The 19,997-nt window shown below is 35.8% G+C and overlaps 1 protein-coding gene across 2 annotated transcripts in view; it reads left to right on the top strand.

The window, feature by feature from the left end:
* The window catches only part of LOC150095589 (protein OPI10 homolog), an 89,562-nt gene extending 69,945 nt beyond the window's left edge, over positions 1-19,617 (top strand). For both annotated transcript variants that reach the window (XM_090409853.1, XM_090409852.1), the window contains exon 4: positions 15,061-19,617. In XM_090409853.1, coding sequence (XP_090265979.1) covers positions 15,061-15,377 — 317 coding nt within the window. In that variant the 3' untranslated portion in view covers positions 15,378-19,617. The remainder of the gene's footprint in view (positions 1-15,060) is intronic.
* The last annotated feature ends 380 nt before the right edge of the window (positions 19,618-19,997 follow it).

The raw sequence follows: 19,997 nt of genomic DNA, 5'->3' as shown, positions 1-19,997 counted from the left end.
TGTCTTGTATACAGCTAGTTTAGTGTTTGACTAATTTCTCTCTCTCTCTCTCTCTCTCTCTCTCTCTCTCTCTCTTAAAAATCAATCTTCTAATGCTTTATTCCCTAATAGAGCAGCCAGACAGAGCTCTTTTAGCACTAACTTTATGAAGATTTCAGCCTTGAACTGATAGTGAACCAAAGCTATCAATGAACTAAATCTTTTAGGAAAGAAAGTTTAAAAGAATATTATCAGCTCATGGCCTTAATCCCCAACATTCATATTATTATTATCTGTAATGGTGAGTTCTTGAGTCAGTTTTTAATATGCACAATTAAAAATTTAAGTTTCCAAGAGATGAAACCTTACTTGCCTATGTCTGAGATCAAATAACTCAGGGGGGGGGGGGGGGGGCAATGGAAGAATAGCCTAGTGCTATGAAAGCAAATGCCATTTTCAAAGGGCCTCATATTGGCATCATATAAAACTGTAGTATTTTGAACAACTTTTCTCATGACACCTTGTAATGTGCCTCTTCCAAATCTTCAAATACAGATCCTTGATTTCTGAACTGTTTTTCTTAAAATGAAAATTTGATCTTGGACCTGAACCCAGCTTGTTTTTCTCTCTCTTTTTTTTTTTTTTTTTGCAATTTTTCTTAGCTTCTTCTCAAGTATGCTTGCATAAATCTTACCAGGAACACTCAATAGAGAAATTCCTCTGCAATTCTCACACCCATCATGACATTTTATCATGTTATACTATTATTTTGCTTTTGATTTAAGCCAATACAAATTGTCAACCCATTCTTGATTCATTCATTATCCACTTCTATACATGATAATAATAGAGTATACTACAAGAACATGAAGGTTGGACTTTGGATCAGAATCCCTGGTCAGGATTCTGATCTCATCATTTCAAACTGGCTATATGGGAATTTCCTCCCACTTATATGACTTTCACCCTTAATCTATACAATAATGCTCTTTGGATTCAAGGCTAAACTGACTAAAGTTGTGTGCTGTAATGCTCCTGAAAGATAAATAATTTTTTCATATTTTAGCCAATAATATTAGGTAACTTTAGTTTAGTTTTTGATTTATATGGGTGTGTGATCGATTCAGTTACTTAGATTTAAGAAAAACTTGTGCATTTGTTATTGTTAGTATGGTGCCAAAGCATAGTGCACCAGTGGTGGCCAAATGTCCTTGTTAATTGAGTTGAATGTGTGATATTAGAAGAAAAGTGAGACTGGTGAGAGAATATATAGTAAGTGTTTTGAGAGTGAGTACCAATTGGGTGGAGAGAACAAAATGAGTAATAGTAGTATAGACAAATATTGATAGAAGTTCAGAAAACATCATTCACAGTACAAAGTGCAAAATTGAAAGATTTCAGAAATGTTAGAGGTGTGAGCTAAGAAATAAGATCTTATGAATAAACAAGAGGGTAAGGAGAAAATACTTCATAATGATTCTATGATAAGATGTGTAGTACATAATGAAAGCATGACAAAATCTTCTTTTCCTTGTGCAAAAATTAAATAATATTGCTTGAAGCTATCACAGTGCAAAAAAGGTAAGGTGAAGAATTTATTGTTCTGGCTGGCACTAAGGACTTGAAAGGTGAAAAATATTGTATGAGAAATATGAAAGAGTTGATCAGAAAAGCAAAAAAGAAGAGTGAGGTAGGGTGAAGATTGTAAGTCTTTTGCCACACTATGATAGAGGTGAATTTAGGAAGAGGGCAGTGATTGCAAAAGGAATCAGTGTGCAGATTATGCAGAAGGAATGATGTTGAGTTTCTCGACTTATAGACTGAATTTGTATAATGCTGATAGACTGCACTTAAAATTGATTTGGAGTTAGTTGTCTGGAGAAGGCTTTATTTACTGATAATGTGGAAGTACAAATTCATATACTCACCTGCATCCACCCAATGAGGGTATATGCATGTATACCTGTTGGCATGCACCCATGATTGCATGTAGTTACTTTCTCAGGCAACATATTGAATGAAGTGTGAAGGTGGTTTGTGGGGGAAGGAGGGAGTCCAAGGGAGATGTTACAGTTTATAATTATATGTAATTATTATGGGGAACTGCATGGTAGGAGAAAAATGGAATTTATACACCTACTGAGAGATAATTACTTGAAGCAGCATGTGCTGGAGATGGGGGAGGGACTCGGGGTATGTGTGTGTTGGATTTGGTCATAGTTTCAGAAGATTTTTCTGTAATCAAGGTGGCCACATTGCCTTCGATTGGGGAGAGTGATCATGCATGCTGTCTTGACTTGAGAGGTTGCAAAATATGAAGTTTTCAGTTAAGAAGGGGTATATGTGGAACTGCAAGGTAGGTAATTATGACAAACTTAGGAGGCAGCTTGAAGTTGAGCCATGATATAAAAATCTGCAAGGGAAAGGTGTTAATAGTATCTGAAGGGAGCAACATCAGACTGCAGACCCAAAGTCAGGAGGATAAATCAGATAGGAGTCTATTGAGGATTATTAAGAAGGAGCTGCAAAAAAGAAAAAAGTTATATGGAGGATATATAAGGAGAAAGGTGATTCAAACAAAGTTATGAGTGGTATAAGATTATAGCATGATAAGGATGACAAAATCATATTACAAGAAGAAATTTGCTGATGAAGCCAAAGGAAATGCCAGAGTTCTTTTACTATTTGGCAAGTAAAAGGAGGAATGAGTATGAAAGGATAACTTCAGCAAGTGTTATTGCTTAATAGGAACCTTGGTTCCTATTAAGATTTTCTACAGAACGAAAGAAAGAACACATCGAATATGTCAAAAACAACAGACAAGATATATCGGGCTTATCTTCCCATTTCTCCAGAACCAACCATGTCATTGAGTGGGATAAAAGCTGTACTCTTTACATAGAAGAGGATTACCGCTCTCGTATTTTTAAAGAAGCCACAATAGTTACCCGTTCTGTAGAAAATCTTAATAGGAACCAAGGTTTAATCTTATCCAAGATCTGGAAGACCCTAATTAGATCTCTAAACACACAAGAAATGAACTTTAGTACCAACTATAAAACGTTCCTAAACAATAACAAGTGAAATCATGTACTCGCCACACGTGTATTGCACACGTTCAGTGTTGTTTTGTAATTTATAATTAGAATTCTGTTAATGTCTGGTCTGTAACATGTTTTGTTCGTTTATTGTGGAAAACTATGAAGTTATGCATTTTGGATTAAAAAGATTATTAGGTGTTTACCACATTGAAGGACCTGTACTCCATTAAATTGATGAAGCTAGAGATTTGGAAGTGGTAATAGACAGAGTTGAAGTTCATGGAAGTTTTTTCACTTGGCTATGCTACTAATTATATATTAGGTTTTATCCTTTATCCAAGTATTAGCAAACAAAGTTTGCACCCGAAGTACTTTCAGGACTGGGCAACTCGTAGTAAAGGTGGTATAAGTTCTCATCACTTGCCTTAGTATCTTCCATAATGCAAAGCACATCTCCTTGCAGACATGTATAATGCTATGCATTAAGGGAAAGGCCACTACCCAGACCAGTTTCGACCTTTATTGAGGTGCTGTTTAAGTAAAGACCTCTCTAAAAATTAGGTGGCCGCCCAGACCACTCCCTACGAGTGACCGTCCAACTCAGTGACAAGCAAAAACCTATTCCCGAGCAGAGCCTCTCACATCTCAGGGAAAGCAACCATTTCTGCGCAAAAGCACATCAGTGGGAGCCAGACCCAGAGGCAGTGATACTAAGGTGGAAGTAATGGAGAGTCACATTTACCTATACGAGTTGCCAAAGGGTGTCACACTATTATTAAAATTCTCTGGATTAGAGATAAGTTTATGGAAGTTTTTTCACTTGGCTATGCTACTAATTATATATTTGGTTTTATCCTTTATCCAAGTGTTAGCAAACAAAGTTTGTACCCGAAGTACTTTCAGCACTGGTGCATCTCGTGGTAAAGGTGGTAAACTTCCATAAACTTATCTCTAATCCAGAGAATTTTAATAATAAGGTGTGACACCCTTTGGCAATTCGTATAGGTAAATATGACTTCCATTACTTCCACCTTAGTATCACCACCTCTGGGTCTTGCTCCCACTGATGAGACCTCAGTGAAGGTCGAAACCGGTCTGGGTAGTGGCCCTTCCCTTAATGCAGTATTTCTCAACCTTTTTTGGATCATTCCCCACCTCAATGAATTAATCAATAATTAAATTAAAATTATATTCTTGCTTAATCCTTTATCCAATTGGAAGCACACAAAGTTTACTTGTGAAGTTTCTTTATGACTAAGATTAAACAAGAATATAATTTCTTGGTACTTTGTAATTTAATGATGAACTCAGTTTAATTTTATTAATTTACTTTAGGAACCAAAGGCATACACAAACCCATAGAACAGAGGCAATGAACAGATTGATCTCTACTGATGTAACCTGCACCCTGATTAATGTCAATGTCTTGGTCATCTCAATTGTTAGACATTTATGGTCTCAGAATAATAGCTCCCTCCCATATTTTTGGTTTTGATGTATCCCTGTTTCTTTATTATTATTATTATTTATTATTATGAGAGACCTCCAGGGAGTCAGGGACTCATTGAGGGAGGCCAAATAGTACAAGCACAAGCTGTTGTATTTCTTGAATTCATTCACACTGCTTGCACACACAACATTCAATGGTAATTCATTCCAATCATGTACCGCTATGAGAGAAAAATCTAGATCTCACCGCCTTTTTTGGCAACATTCATTCTCAGCTTCTATGGATGCCCTCTTTTCCTTTCCCCACCCTCCATAAAATGAAAAATTCCATCGACTGAAATCCTGTATGACTCTTTCAGAAGTTTATAAGTCTCAATCATATCATCCCTCTTTCTCTTGTTTACTAGTGTCTGCAATCTACAAATTCTCAATCTGTCTTCATAATCAGTAATCCTCAATCCTGATATCATTTTTAACATTCTCCTTTGAACTTTCTCCACTGTATCAGAAACCAGGAAACCACACCTGCACACAATATTCCAAGTGAGGTCTTGTGAAGGTCTTATAAAGAAGTAAAATGACATCCTTATCTTTACATGTGAAAGTTTGTTTCGACATTTCATTTATCTTTTAAGTTTTATTTGCAATCTTTGCTACTTGTATTCTGAAATTCAACTTCTTGTATACTAACACTCCAAGATCCCTAGCCTGATCAGTTTCTTCTAGCATAACCCCTCTAATATAATACGACATCGGTTATCTTCCAAAGTGAATGACTTTACATTTACTGACATTCATTTTCCCTTCCCCACAATTCCAGCCTATTCAAATCATTCTGCAAGTACTGCATATTAGCTGCATTCCTGAATACCCTACCTATCTTTGCATCATCAGTAAATAGCTCTATGTCACCTGCCAAATCCATCCCAATGTCATTAACGTACAGATTGAATAAAAGTGGACCAAGGACTGATCCTTGTGGTATACCACTGGTTAACTTAAACTTGCAGACTCACATTCCCTGTAGACCACTTTTTGATATCTGTCAGTCAGCATCCTCTTATCCACACTAATATTTTATAATGCAATCCCATATCATCCATATTATGCAACAATCTTCCATGCAGTATTCTGTTAAAAGCCTTAGCAAAAACCAAAAGTATCATGTTGTATCCATTTCCCTTGTCTAGCTCAATGGTAACATTATTATACAATGTGAGCAAGTTACTAAAACATGACCTCCCTTTAGTAAACCTCTACTGTTCATTGCAAACTAAGAGATTCTCTGTCAACCCATTTCTGAATGCAGACCCTAACCAACTTTTCCAAAATCTTCATCATCACTCCTGAGATACTGATTGGATTACCATACATTTTTTTCACTTCTGCAGAATCTTCCATCTTCTGAGGCTCAATTAAATTATATAGCTGAACATTCTTTTAGCATCCATGATGATATCCCGTCATTTCCTATTGGTGAATTCTTATTCAATTTATGCAAGAGCTCTAATACCTCCTCCTCATATACCTGAGTTTCTTCATCCAGTGAAGCGGTAGCAGTGAGCTCAAAACCACATATGCCAGGTCAATAGCTTTTAGAAAAATGGGCACTCATTAGTTGAACAACCTTTGCTGCATCTGTCACTCTCGCACCATCTGCATTCAGTAGGTTATTCTTTCATATTTATTCTTTCTTTTACTTGCAGCATAATGACAGAATTCTTTGGGGTTGTTTTTAGCTTGCAGAACCAGTTTCTTTTCATACTCAGACTTAGCTCTCCTTACTACAGTTGTGACTCTTCTGGACTGCTGCTTATAATTTTCATAACAGACATCATCCTTGTGCACACAGTATTCCTTCCACATCATCCTTTTCTTACAGATCTCTTGCTTGATAAGATTAGACATCCATTTGACTCCTACACTATTTATTCTTTGAACTCGCAGGATGTATTCTGATATTATATCATTTAAGTATTTTTTAAATTCTTCCATGCACTATCAAAATTCTTCCCATCCAGCAACCAATACCATTGTGCTGAACCCAGTGTTCTCATACTGGGTTCAGCTCACGCTGGTCATAATTTCCTGCTTTGTAGTTCAGCATGTAACCTTTTCTGAATGGAACTTTCATAAACTTAGTCACGTTCCAAGTGAGTACCCCATGATCACTGTCACCATCCAGAAGCAGAATAGTCACGTCTTTAACTGAAACACCCGCTGACACTATAATCAAATCTGACACTCTTTGACCTCAAGTTACTTCTGTCATATGCTGCTTAAGGAAGTTGTCTCATAACAGCTCAATAAATTCGGTTTCATTTTTCTAATGAGATTTTACTGCTACCTCAGTGTTTGGATATTAAAGTCCCCCATTATGATTACTCTTTTCACACCCATCATCTTTATTTGGTGATGCATTTCTTCATCACTAGCAACCGATCCACCAAGTCTGTAATAACACTCCACTATGTATTTGGTCTTGTTAGATTCCACTTCACACCAGATAGCTTCAAAATCACTGCCACATGAAAAACTGTTACTAGTATCACAATCATATCTTAACTCTATTTCTTTGTTTCTGATACACCTAGCATTTGTGTACAGATGTAATAAGCTACCTGCATGTTCTTTTGTATAATCTTGTCTGCTTGACAACAGAGTTGGATAACTTGCAGATCTCTGTTCTTCTCTATTGTCATATATATGCAGACATCATTATGCATATTTCATGGGTCCGAGCCAGATGAACACAAAATTGAAATCATTCTCTCCTCGTAATCATTTTCAAGATAATTCCCATTCCCATCTTTAACACGGTTACAAAACATTGTTGCTCTTACATCTTTAGGTTGGAGAAATGTAGAGTAAAGATATTAAAACTTCATTTTAATATCTTTACCTGGTTATTTGCACATCTAGACACATGTCTCTTGGAGCTCCTAAAGATTTTTGACTTTTTATTTAAAAAAAAAATGACCCTTCTCTGAAATATTTGTGTCTGTTTGTCAGATTTCTTTTCTGCTACATGCATTTCCTCTGGATATATTCACAGTTTTACTCAGCAGAATTGATATTAGAACTTGTATCTTTTCTGCTATAATAAATTTAGTTTAATCCTTTATTCACGTGTAAGCAACCAAAGTTTGCACCTGAAAATATCTTCAGCACTGAGGTAAGGTGGTACATCCCTTGGTAACTTGTAGCAAAGGTGGTGCAAGCTCTCATCACTCCTTGTTTCAGTATTTCCCATAATGCAAAGCACATCTCCTTGCGGACATGTATACTGCTACACATTAAGGGAAAGGCCACTACCCAGACCGGTTTGGACCTTTATTGAGGTCTCATCAGTAGGAGGCAGACCCAGAGTGGTGATACTAAGGCATAAGCAATAGAGAGGTCATATTTACCTATACGAGTTGCCAACCGGTGTACCACCTTATTATTAAATTACTCTGGATTTAGAGAAAGATGTTGGAAGTTTATTTTGCACTTGGTTAGACTATAATAAATTTAGTTTAATCCTTTATCCAAGTGTAAGCAAACACAGTTTGCACCTGAAAATATCTTCAGGACTGAGGTAAGGTGGTACATCCCTTGGTAATTTGTAGCAAAGGTGGTGCAAGCGGTGTACCACCTTATTATTAAATTACTCTGGATTTAGAGAAAGATGTTGGAAGTTTATTTTGCACTTGGTTAGACTATAATAAATTTAATCCTTTATCGAAATGTAAGCAAACAAAGTTTGCACCTGAAAATATCTTCAGGACTGAGGTAAGGTGGTACATCCCTTGGTAATTTGTAGCAAAGGTGGTGCAAGCGGTGTACCACCTTATTATTAAATTACTCTGGATTTAGAGAAAGATGTTGGAAGTTTATTTTGCACTTGGTTAGACTATAATAAATTTAATCCTTTATCGAAATGTAAGCAAACAAAGTTTGCACCTGAAAATATCTTCAGGACTGAGGTAAGGTGGTACATCCCTTGGTAATTTGTAGCAAAGGTGGTGCAAGCTCTCATCACTCCTTGTTTCAGTATTTCCCGTAATGCAAAGCACATCTCCTTGTGGACATGTATACTGCTATGCACTAAGGGAAGGACCACTACCCAGACCGGTTTCGACCTTTATTGAGGTCTCATCAGTAGGAGGCAGACCTGGAGTGGTGATACTAAGGCAGAAGCAATAGAGAGGTCATATTTACCTATACGAGTTGCCAACCGGTGTACCACCTTATTATTAAATTACTCTGGATTTAGAGAAAGATGTTGGAAGTTTATTTTGCACTTGGTTAGACTATAATAAATTTAGTTTAATCCTTTATCCAAGTGTAAGCAAACACAGTTTGCACCTGAAAATATCTTCAGGACTAAGGTAAGGTGGTACATCCCTTGGCAACTCGTAGCAAAGGTGGGGCAAGTTCTCATCACTCCTTGTCTCAAGGGATGTACCACCTTACCTCAGTCCTGAAGATATTTTCAGGCACCAACTTTGCTTGCTTACATAATGCTTTCTCCCATAATGCAAAGCACAAGGAGATGTGCTTTGTATTATGGAGATATTTTCAGGTGCAAACTTTGTTTCCTTACACTTGGATAAAGGATTAAATTTATTATAGTCTAACCAAGTGCAAAATAAACTTCCACCATCTTTGTCTAAATTCAGAGTAATTTAATAATAAAGTGGTACACCAGTTGGCAACTTGTATAGGTAAATATGACCCCTCTATTGCTTCTGCCTTAGTATCACCACTCTGGGTCTGCCTCTCACTGACGAGACCTCAATAAAGGTCGAAACCGGTCTGGGTAGTGGCCCTTCCCTTAGTGCATAGCAGTATACATGTCTGCAAGGAGATGTGCTTTGCATTATGGGAGATACTGAGACAAGGAGTGATGAGAACTTGCAACACCTTTGCTACAAGTTGCCAAGGGATGTACCACCTTACCTCATTCCTGAAGATATTTTCAGGCGCAAACTTTGTTTGCTTACACTTGGATAAAGGATTAAACTAAATTTATTATAGTGTAACCAAGTTCAAAATAAACTTCCAACATCTTTTCTGCTAAATGACCAGTGACACACACACCTATATGAAATGTTTAGATCTCCTTGTTCATCTTTTCCTGTTATTTTTTGCTGCAATCAAACTTTGTTAGTCTATATCTACCTTTATCATCAAGCAACTGACAATGCATGCTACTCATCATTTTCTTGTGCAATTTTTGCAGATAGTGTTTTGTTTTTGTCCTAACTCCTTATTTCTGACCTTTGAAAAATTCCCTCTATTTGCCCTCATAGTGAAATTCTACAGTCATGATACTTCCAATAATCGAGACGACTGAATCTGTACATTGTGGTTTAGATGTAGCCTGAGCTACTGCCTTGACTAAAACTTTATAAAATGGAACACCTACCTTCTTACCTCCTTGTAATATGTCCTTGTCATTGCAGAAGGTCTAATATCAATACTGCAACATTGTTGCTAATATTGTAAAATCAGATTTTATATGGTAATATTTTAATTTTATATTAAAATCATTCTCAACATATTAATCATCACGCTGATTCCTTAAATTTCATATCCATTTTATAGTGTATTGTTTAAACTATTAAAGAAATAGCTTAAATAAGATTTAATACAAATTTGAACCTGTAAAATAAGCTGTATTTTTGTTAAATTAAGATAAGTAAATATTTAATTGGATTATCTTGATGTTAATCTAACAGATAAGCTTAGGCGTTGCTGGTTATTCATGACTTATTTTTCACGGTATTAACAACACCACAAACACTTTTATCAACAAGGATGTTTTATTAACGCTAATATTTCGCTGATTTTCAACTCAGCATCATCAGAGCACAACACACATGTAAACGCGACAGTGAGTGAGTGAAACAATATAATTGCAGAAAGACAAAAGATCTAAAGTCCTATTTTTGGTGCCCTCTAACGAGGGAAAAAAAAAAAAAAAAGGCAGCAGTTATCCAGGAGTTTTTCTTAGGATAACCGTCTCCCAAATTTTTGGCAAATTAATGCAACCATATTTGTTAAGGTTGGGAGAATTCTTCAAAGCCATTGCTGACTCAAAAAATAGTCTTTCAGATCTATAACGACTCCTAAATAGCACATTCGTTTTCCTCCATCTAATCCTGTGTGAAGGAGTGTCCAAAGCGTGGTCTGCCAGTCCCGACTTGCCATAATAATAGTAGCGAATGTATCTTTCGTGTTCTTCCAGGCAGATGTTCACTGATCTTCCTGTTTGCCCATAATAGGCCAAGTCACAGTCACATGGAACTTCATACACTCCTGGGTGTGCTAAAGGGTGAAGTTTATCCTTTGGTGAGCGGATCAGAGTTGCCAGCTTGACATGAGGCTTGAAGGTGGTGCGAAGGCCATGTTTCAACAATACTTTGGCTATCTTTTCCGATGTACCTCTGATATAGGGAATAGAAATGGTCATGTTGTATTCTTGTGTATTAGGGGGGGGGCAGAGTAATGGGCCTATGTAGTATTTTTTCTATTTTGTAGGGATTGTAGCCGTTGGCTAAGAACGTATGGTGCAGGTACTGGAGTTCAGTGGTCAGAGCTGTATCGTTAGAACAAATGGCTCTGGCTCTGTGTGTAAGTGTTTTTAAATGCCGTACTGTTGGACTGGATGATGATGTGATTGTTTATGTAGGTATCTTCCTGTGTGTGTAGGCTTCCTGTAAATAGAAAAAGATAGTGATCCATCTGAAAGGCGGGTGACTAATGTGTCAAGAAATGGTAAACAGTTATTTGATTCTTTTTCTACTGTGAAGTGAATTTTAGGGTGTTGGCTGTTTAACGTGTTAAATCCTGAAATATGGACTGTCCTACAGCAGATCTCCGAAGTTGCAGCAAAAAAAGAATTCACAAAAGTTAAAAGCAAGCACCTAAAAAAATTTGAACTACTACAACAGCGCCAACATACGAAGTCCCGACCGCAACTTCGACGAGACCACGTGGTCGTAAACCTATCGTCGGAAACACTCACTGAAGAAGCCAAGAACGCCCTCAGTTTAGGACATAACTTTGCCATCGCGCCCAAACAAATTCCTAAACTCGAAATTATGATGAAAGTAGAAAGGGGTATCCGCGATCTTCCGCCAGCAATGGCCAATAACGTGCGACTAGACATTGCAAGTATTATAAACAAAGCCAAGCCTCCAAAAAGTAATATACCACATAAGCAAATAACTGCCCTAAAAAAGTTATACAATAATAAAAATAATATTATTTCAAAAGCCGATAAAGGAAATGCAACAGTTATCATGAATAAAGAAGAGTATAACAAAAAAATGCAAGATCTCATATGTGACAGTTCTACGTATCAAATTATACATCGAGACCCTACAATGTCGCAAAAGAAAAAAGTCCGAAAATTACTAAAAAAAGTGACATCATGGCCCAAAGAAATCATCAGGAAAATAAAACCAATTCATGTTAAAACACCCCGTATTTATGGATCACCAAAAATCCACAAAACTAATGTTCCCCTACGCCCCATAGTTGATAGCATAGATAGTCCCACATATAAACTGGCCCGGCATTTAGCTAAGTCGCTTGCCCCTCTTACTGGCAACTCCTCTACTTTTGTAAAAAATTCTATCCATTTCAAAACACTGGTTAAAAATCTAATCCTAAAAAATTCAGACATAATGGTTAGTTTCGATGTCACCTCCCTATTTACCAATGTACCACTTATAGACACTCTTGAATTAATCAAGTCTAAATTTCCCCCAGATATTTTTGAATTATTTCAATTTGCCATGAATGCAGGTTACTTTACATGGGGGGGGGGGAATTCTGCAAACAGATTAATGGTACTGCTATGGGTCCCCCCCCCCCGTTAGCAAATTTTTACATGGAACACTTTGAAAACAAAGTACTTACCACAGCTACATACAAGCCACCAGTATGGTTGCGCTATGTAGATGATGTGTTTGCCATCTGGCCCCATGGACAAGACACTTTGAATGCTTTTGTCACCTACCTAAACAGCCAACACCCTAAAATTCACTTCACAGTAGAAAAAGAATCAAATAACTGTTTACCATTTCTTGACACATTAGTCACCCGCCTTTCAGATGGATCACTATCTTTTTCTATTTACAGGAAGCCTACACACACAGGAAGATACCTACATAAACAATCACATCATCATCCAGTCCAACAGTACGGCATTTTAAAAACACTTACACACAGAGCCAGAGCCATTTGTTCTAACGATACAGCTCTGACCACTGAACTCCAGTACCTGTGCCATACGTTCTTAGCCAACGGCTACAATCCCTACAAAATAGAAAAAATACTACATAGGCCCATTACTCTGCCCCCCCCCCCCTAATACACAAGAATACAACATGACCATTTCTATTCCCTATATCAGAGGTACATCGGAAAAGATAGCCAAAGTATTGTTGAAACATGGCCTTCGCACCACCTTCAAGCCTCATGTCAAGCTGGCAACTCTGATCCGCTCACCAAAGGATAAACTTCACCCTTTAGCACACCCAGGAGTGTATGAAGTTCCATGTGACTGTGACTTGGCCTATTATGGGCAAACAGGAAGATCAGTGAACATCCGCCTGGAAGAACACGAAAGATACATTCGCTACTATTATTATGGCAAGTCGGGACTGGCAGACCACACTTTGGACACTCCTTCACACAGGATTAGATGGAGGAAAACGAATGTGCTATTTAGGAGTCGTTATAGATCTGAAAGACTATTTTTTGAGTCAGCAATGGCTTTGAAGAATTCTCCCAACCTTAACAAATATGGTTGCATTAATTTGCCAAAAATTTGGGAGACGGTTATCCTAAGAAAAACTCCTGGATAACTGCTGCCTTTTTTTTTTTTTTTTCCCTCGTTAGAGGGCACCAAAAATAGGACTTTAGATCTTTTGTCTTTCTGCAATTATATTGTTTCACTCACTTACTGTCGCGTTTACATGTGTGTTGTGCTCTGATGATGCTGAGTTGAAAATCAGCGAAATATTAGCGTTAATAAAACATCCTTGTTGATAAAAGTGTTTGTGGTGTTGTTAATACCGTGAAAAATAAGTCATGAATATCTTGATGTTAATTAGCATTAGTTCTTTGACAGTTTTAATTTCTTGTATATGAATATCATATAGAAATATTGATATCTTGCTATTCATAATAGCAAGCAAGGCTAGTTCAGTGCAGCTCTACAGTGTCATGTTTTTGGGTTTTTCACAATTCAGATCATTTATGAAGAAGAATTTTTGCCTGACTGACTAATGCAGCATGTGTGTGTGTGTGTGTGTGTGTGTGTGTGTGTGTGTGTTGTGCTGGAAATTGATTTACTGGCCTGAGGCTTAACTGATTAGCTTGTTATCTGACTGATTCCTGGGGATGAATTAGTTAATCCTTTCAAACATTGGTTGATTGAGAGATCATGCTACAGTCATACCCTGGAGTTATGTCACCTTCAGCTCCAGAGCTTGCCCTAAGTCAAAGCACTGTGTCAAAGTTTAAAGACGGTACAATTATGACTGAAATAATAAAAATAATAATAATAAAAAAAAAACCTAATGGTAGAAAACTGGTTTATTGAATGAGTTCATGTACTACAACCATCTGTTGTTGGTCGGGTGTTACACTGTGTCATATCTGTATGTATCTTCTACATTTGATAAGAGTCATGACAGCTGATGATAGCAAGACAGCAACAGCTTTCGTATGGTAGCATCATGGCACTAAAGAGCCATAACTCTGAAGCAAGTGTCATAATTTTAGGGGGTAAGTGTCAATTCAGAAATGTCAGTCAGTGTGAAGTACCGTAAGTCAGTGTATGCCTGTATACCTGTTTTTCAAAAACGGTATGTTTCTGTTTAGTGATCTTAATTGGTTCTCATATAAAACTTTTCTCTATAAAAATTAATGCAAGTAATATTAATTTGCTATCACAAATCAATTATAATGCTGCCTTTGACTCCTGTCTCTATAGCTCACTTTTAAGGAACACAGGAATAGTTGATTATAGTGAATGGTATAGTATACTGAATTTCTTTCAAAACAGAACATGTGCTCATGGAGTTTTCATTAGAACTCTTTCAGTAGTCTGTTATTGTGTGTGAGTTAGTGGTTGCTGTAGTCAAGTGAAAGTTAACTGTACAGACTACTTTGCTGCCTATTGGAAACTCATGTCTTATAGGCCATATTCAGGAGGATTTAATTAAATTAAAGAATGCTTTAATTTATTAACACTCTTAGCTGATCCCAGTTTGACATATACCTGCTTCTTCAATTTATCCTAATACATTGTTTTACTTCATTTGCTCAGAGCATACAAGTTTCTGAATAACTGGTGTTGATGTTATATTAACGCTGATCTATTCATTGTAGCTGACTAACTAGCATTAAATTAAGGAATAAGAACCAAATGGGGGAGGGGGGGTGCTAAATTGAAGTACCATTGGCAACTTGATCACATGTAACTGTATTTAAAGTACATCATTGTTATAATTTATCATTTATAAATGTTTTCTTCAGAATAAAATTGACCTGCTATATGTAAATTTTTCCTTTCCCTTTTTTTTAGATACATCATTATCAACTCCTTTTTCTCTCCAGCCTATCTCACATGTTGCTCAAATTGGTATCTCAGTAGAGCCTTTGGTTCAAATAGAATTACAGACTCCTAATATTGCCAGTGCAGCTTCAACAACTGGAACAGTTGTAGAATTCACAAACAAAATGCTGGAAAATGTTTTTAATTATGTTTCTTCATTTGCAGTAACACAAGTCCAAATGACACCAAAGCCAAATGAGAGTTATGTTCCACTTAGTGTTTTTCAGTCATGGTATACCAATTTTCAGCGGAAACTTCAACAAAATCCTAACTTCTGGAAAGGCTAGAGAAAAAAAATAATTAAACTCCTGTGCTGCGCTTTGTGCCTTGTACAAAATTTAAATAACTAATTTGAATCTTGAAAAGAAATTATATCGGTTAAGTGTACAGGAATTTTTTAATGTTCTTATGAAAAGAATGAATTATGAATTCATTGTAATAGCCCTTCTTCTTCTTTCGTATTCTTTCCCTTCCCATAAAGCTTTTTGTTCAGCAATTTTATCATATTTTCTTGCTCTTAACTAAAGTTAAAAAAAATTGTGATTTAAAAATTTGAAAGGGGGTATGTGTATCCTAATATAGTTGACTTCTTAAAGATGTAAATGGATAGAATGTTAGTTTTCTTTAATTCAGTGCAATAAAACCTACAGCAAACAATTATTCTATGATAGTTTTATCCGAAATATAAAAGGCTGAGTATGCAGGCTGTATCATTGAAGGTTCTTAAGTTTTCTATACTGATGACTTCCCTATGAATTGTTTTGGATATTACTAGACTTGAAAGGTATTTGCTCTGTTCAGATTAGGAGTCTTTTATTATAATCATTTTTAAAGAGTTTCAGCTGATAGGACAGTTATTCCTTTTTTGCTAGAACATCATCACTCAGTGGATGCAATTCTCAAAAATGTGAATTAATTTTAGTTTAATCCAGTACCCAGCTAAATGAAATGTTAGCTAGGTTCTAGATAAAACAGAAATCCTGGTCAACATAAGTTATTACTGCGTCAAGTATTGCGCGCACACACACAAAATGATTAAAAGAATAAAAAAAATAAAAAAACTTCCTGTGAATGAATGATCTATTGTGCTAACCCATAATAGATTCAAGAATTACTCTTTCTTTCTTGTAGCGAAGCTCTCACAGGGATTTTAGTGAGCATTCTGGTGAATGAAAATTGGATCTTGAACAGCAAGCATGTCTTTCAAGTACATCAAATGGTTCTTAGTATCTGATACTGCTTTGCTAGATATCTAGGAAAGCAGTATGTACAAGCACAAATTAGCTTTAGCTTGCATGACTGAATGAAAACAAAGATATCTTTGTCTGCTGTAAGATATATTTTTTCCCCTTCAGCTGAAAATTATGGCACTCATAATGCACTAAAACTATATTTCATTCTACTCTTCTAATTAACAGTCAGTTTTCCATATTCAGCTAGTGTTTCTTAATATTTGCTCTGGTCATCTGTTGTTGTGCTCGCATAAAATTTTTCAATCAAGAGTGCTATTACTACTCATATAGACTTTTACAAAAAGACTATAATATTTGATTTTCCCATTGTCATTCTTTCTGTTAATTCTTACTTGCGCTACAGTTCATTTAAATTAAACCATAATTGTATCCTTTCTCTTACTTGCAAGAATGTAGTTAAATGCCAGGCATGGCTACAGTTATGAAAATAAAAGTGTAGTCATTGTATTTGGATTTACTTTGCTTGAATGTACTGATGCCAGTCACATGTGTTGGATAATTTTTATCAGACCACTGAAGAAAACACTTTTAGATTGTGCCAGTGATAAAGCAATTACTTCTGGAAGTTAAGTAGTTACATTATGTACTTCACATTACTTCTTGTCGTGTTGATTTCATTTGAAAATATTTTGTGCCCAAATGCAGTCTCAGACATTTATTGACTAAGAAGGTATATGTTCCATATAGATCAGATGCAAAGGCAATTACACTGTGTAATAAATTGAGGAAAGGTAACTGGATCTGATTATTTTTTAATGAATTGGAATATAAGCTTAAAATCGTTATCATCCTCCAATTAGAATAAAAATGATGTACTAATTGCATTTCATGTTAACCTTTAGCATATATAAATACAAACTTACTTTGGTCTCCCTTGAAATATTCTTCTTACAACTGGCATCATTATTTTTCTATAATAAAAAAATCAACAGAAGTAACAAACATACAGGAGTTCTACTTGCCAGAGTATCATTGTTTCATAAATGTTGAATTGTTTGCCACTCTTAGCGCTCACATTAGGAGTAAAGAAATCGAAATATGAATGTAATAAGTGAGTCTTTAGTGCCATTTTGCAAGCCAGTGCTTTTTTTTATGCCTGTAGTGTACCTTCTACAACATCTCTGTAATTGTTACTTTAAAAATATCTTCAAAATTTGGCAATAACTTTAAACACCTTCCATGCTGCTTTTTCAGTATTGTCTATGATACCACTGAAATATGTGTCCTTCATAAGTGTATGAATGTTGTGGGCCAATAAAAATGCTTTATTCTGGAGAACTTGTTATTTAAATACTGGAAACTATCACTGTTTCTATTTAAAACCTCAATGAAAGATTTCATCAGATAGCTGAATGTTGAGCTCTGAAAAAATAACATTTTTTGGCTTAGCAAGGGAAGGATGTAAAATGCTTTTGATCCTTGGCTCTAAATTCTGCCACAATAGCCAGTTTAAATCTCATAATGCCAGCCTTTAACTTGACTATTCTGTTTTGCATAAAGTAGTGTGTCCTCTCACAATGAGTCCTTGAACTCCTTGTAGTGTCACATTCTAATTTCTTGAAGCCTAGCAACATTGCCAATTAAAACTATCAGTTGTAATTAGTAATGTTTTATGAGATTACTACAGATACTCTGCCTGATTTCTTTGTAGTTAATTTAAAAAACAAAGCAATAATTGTATGAGATACTTCAAGTAAATACATATACTACTGGAAAAAAAGGATATTTATTTTAGTATGTGTTGGAAGCATACTGAGCTATAATGCATCTATAAACAAATGTTTTCTTGCTAGCAGTTCCATTAATCCATTTAACAGTTTTTCTGAGTTGTAATCTTGCATTTTGCAAGGTTACAACTCAGGGAGAAAAAAAAATTATAAATTTTGTTAATGTTTATGTAACAGGGTTATTTTCATGTTTTTTTTTTAACGTGATTCAATCTTTTCAATCTAGATTTGGTAAGACTCAGATCTCTCACTGTATCACTCAGCCTCTGCTTGATTAACAGATGTTCATAATTGGAATTGGAAGATCTAATTCGCATGAATACAATGTTGCTCATTTAGTTCCATCAGTAGAGTAGTTGTCTTTATTTCTACGAGTCCACATTCCTGCTGGTTTAGAAATTGGCAGCGTACTTGAGGTATTAGTCTCATGGCTGAGTGACAAATTTGGGTATTTTATTACATTTGATCTTTCAGAAAAATGAGGATGTTTGTTTTAACAGAAGTAGCAATCACTTGTATAGGCTCTAATCTCCCTCCATAACTATTCAAATAGCAAGTGGTATTGACAAATGTAAACCCTTTAACTATACTTGCAAGGTCTGGTTCTGATCTCCCATTTCGTTGAAACAAACTCATACTTTGTTTTGATCACCATAGTAAACACTTGTTGTGCAGGTTTTAATTCACCTCCACACACAAACACACAGCAAAATGAGTCTATGACTGTTTATACACTTACAAGTGTTTTAAATGGTAATTAAAATCACCAATTCTCCCCTTTGTACAGTTCTCGTGTGATTTTAGCTCTGCCTGCTCTCATCTTCATGCCAATGTAATCGCATCATATGGATGAAGCTGTCTTATTGGACAGTGAAAATAGCAGATATATCACATGGTGTGATGGAATAATTTTTCCACACCTGCATGCCTTATAATGCCAATCTTGAACTTATTCAGTGTAATTGAATACTGCTGACTTTTGGAAGACATCATTTTGGATGCCATTTTTGTACTCAGTATATACAGCTAAGTTAAAATCACTTGTTTTTTTGCCTGAAAACAAATTTTGGTATTGTATATTGTTATTGTAATGATTTTCCTATATTTATGTCCTATAGTAGCAATCTTCCAAGGTGATTAGGTGAATAGGAAGGCAATTCTGTTTACTGGCATCTTGTCTCCTGACTTAGGTCATGTTACTCTCAACCAGTATTATGTTGACTTTGTGGTAGGATATGTATAATGTATGTGAAATCCATTTCACTTGCAGGAGGAAATGTGAGTGTGGTATTATGCATTTTGATAGAAAATTCTTGCCAAGTAGAGAGAGAGAGAGACATGACATCACCTTTAAGTTTGATGAACTGTATTGAGATTCTGTTTGTAAAGCATCTAATGTTTAGAATATGAATAAGCAAGAAATCTGCTCTTTTCTGGTTTTGTATGATGTTGATTATTGTGGGATGTAACTTGGAAAATAAGAGGCAAGACTAAAAATATAAAGCTTTATGATAAAATAATAATAATAATAAAAATAATATATGTAACTTTGAGTGTTTTGGTCTATTCCTTTTTCAAATTAAAAACAATATGGTAAATCATATAGCATTTGGCCATGACATAGCTACTTTACATCAGGCTCATTATTAGTGTGACCAATTACATAAATGATTAGTTTGTCTTACAAGCTAAATATCATGTGCTATTTGGCAGCCAAATAATGTGTGATCTACTATATGTGCAGCATAAATTGGACTAAACACAAAGTATTGAAGTAGTAAATGTAAGGACAATGGGATTGTGGTGGATTGTAGCTGGGGCTAGTGTAGTCTGCAGTCGCTTCTCACGATGAGTCCTTTGACTCCATTCAGGTGTCATGTAATGATAATTCAAATAAAACTTTATATATGTGTGTGTGTAGAGAGGG

Source organism: Typopeltis vanoorti, chromosome 20 (assembly GCF_054136105.1).
Source record: "Typopeltis vanoorti isolate ZY-2024b chromosome 20, IOZ_Tvanoo_1.0, whole genome shotgun sequence".
In the NCBI taxonomy this organism is placed as follows: domain Eukaryota; kingdom Metazoa; phylum Arthropoda; class Arachnida; order Uropygi; family Thelyphonidae; genus Typopeltis; species Typopeltis vanoorti.
This window is presented reverse-complemented; position numbering and strand designations above follow the sequence as displayed.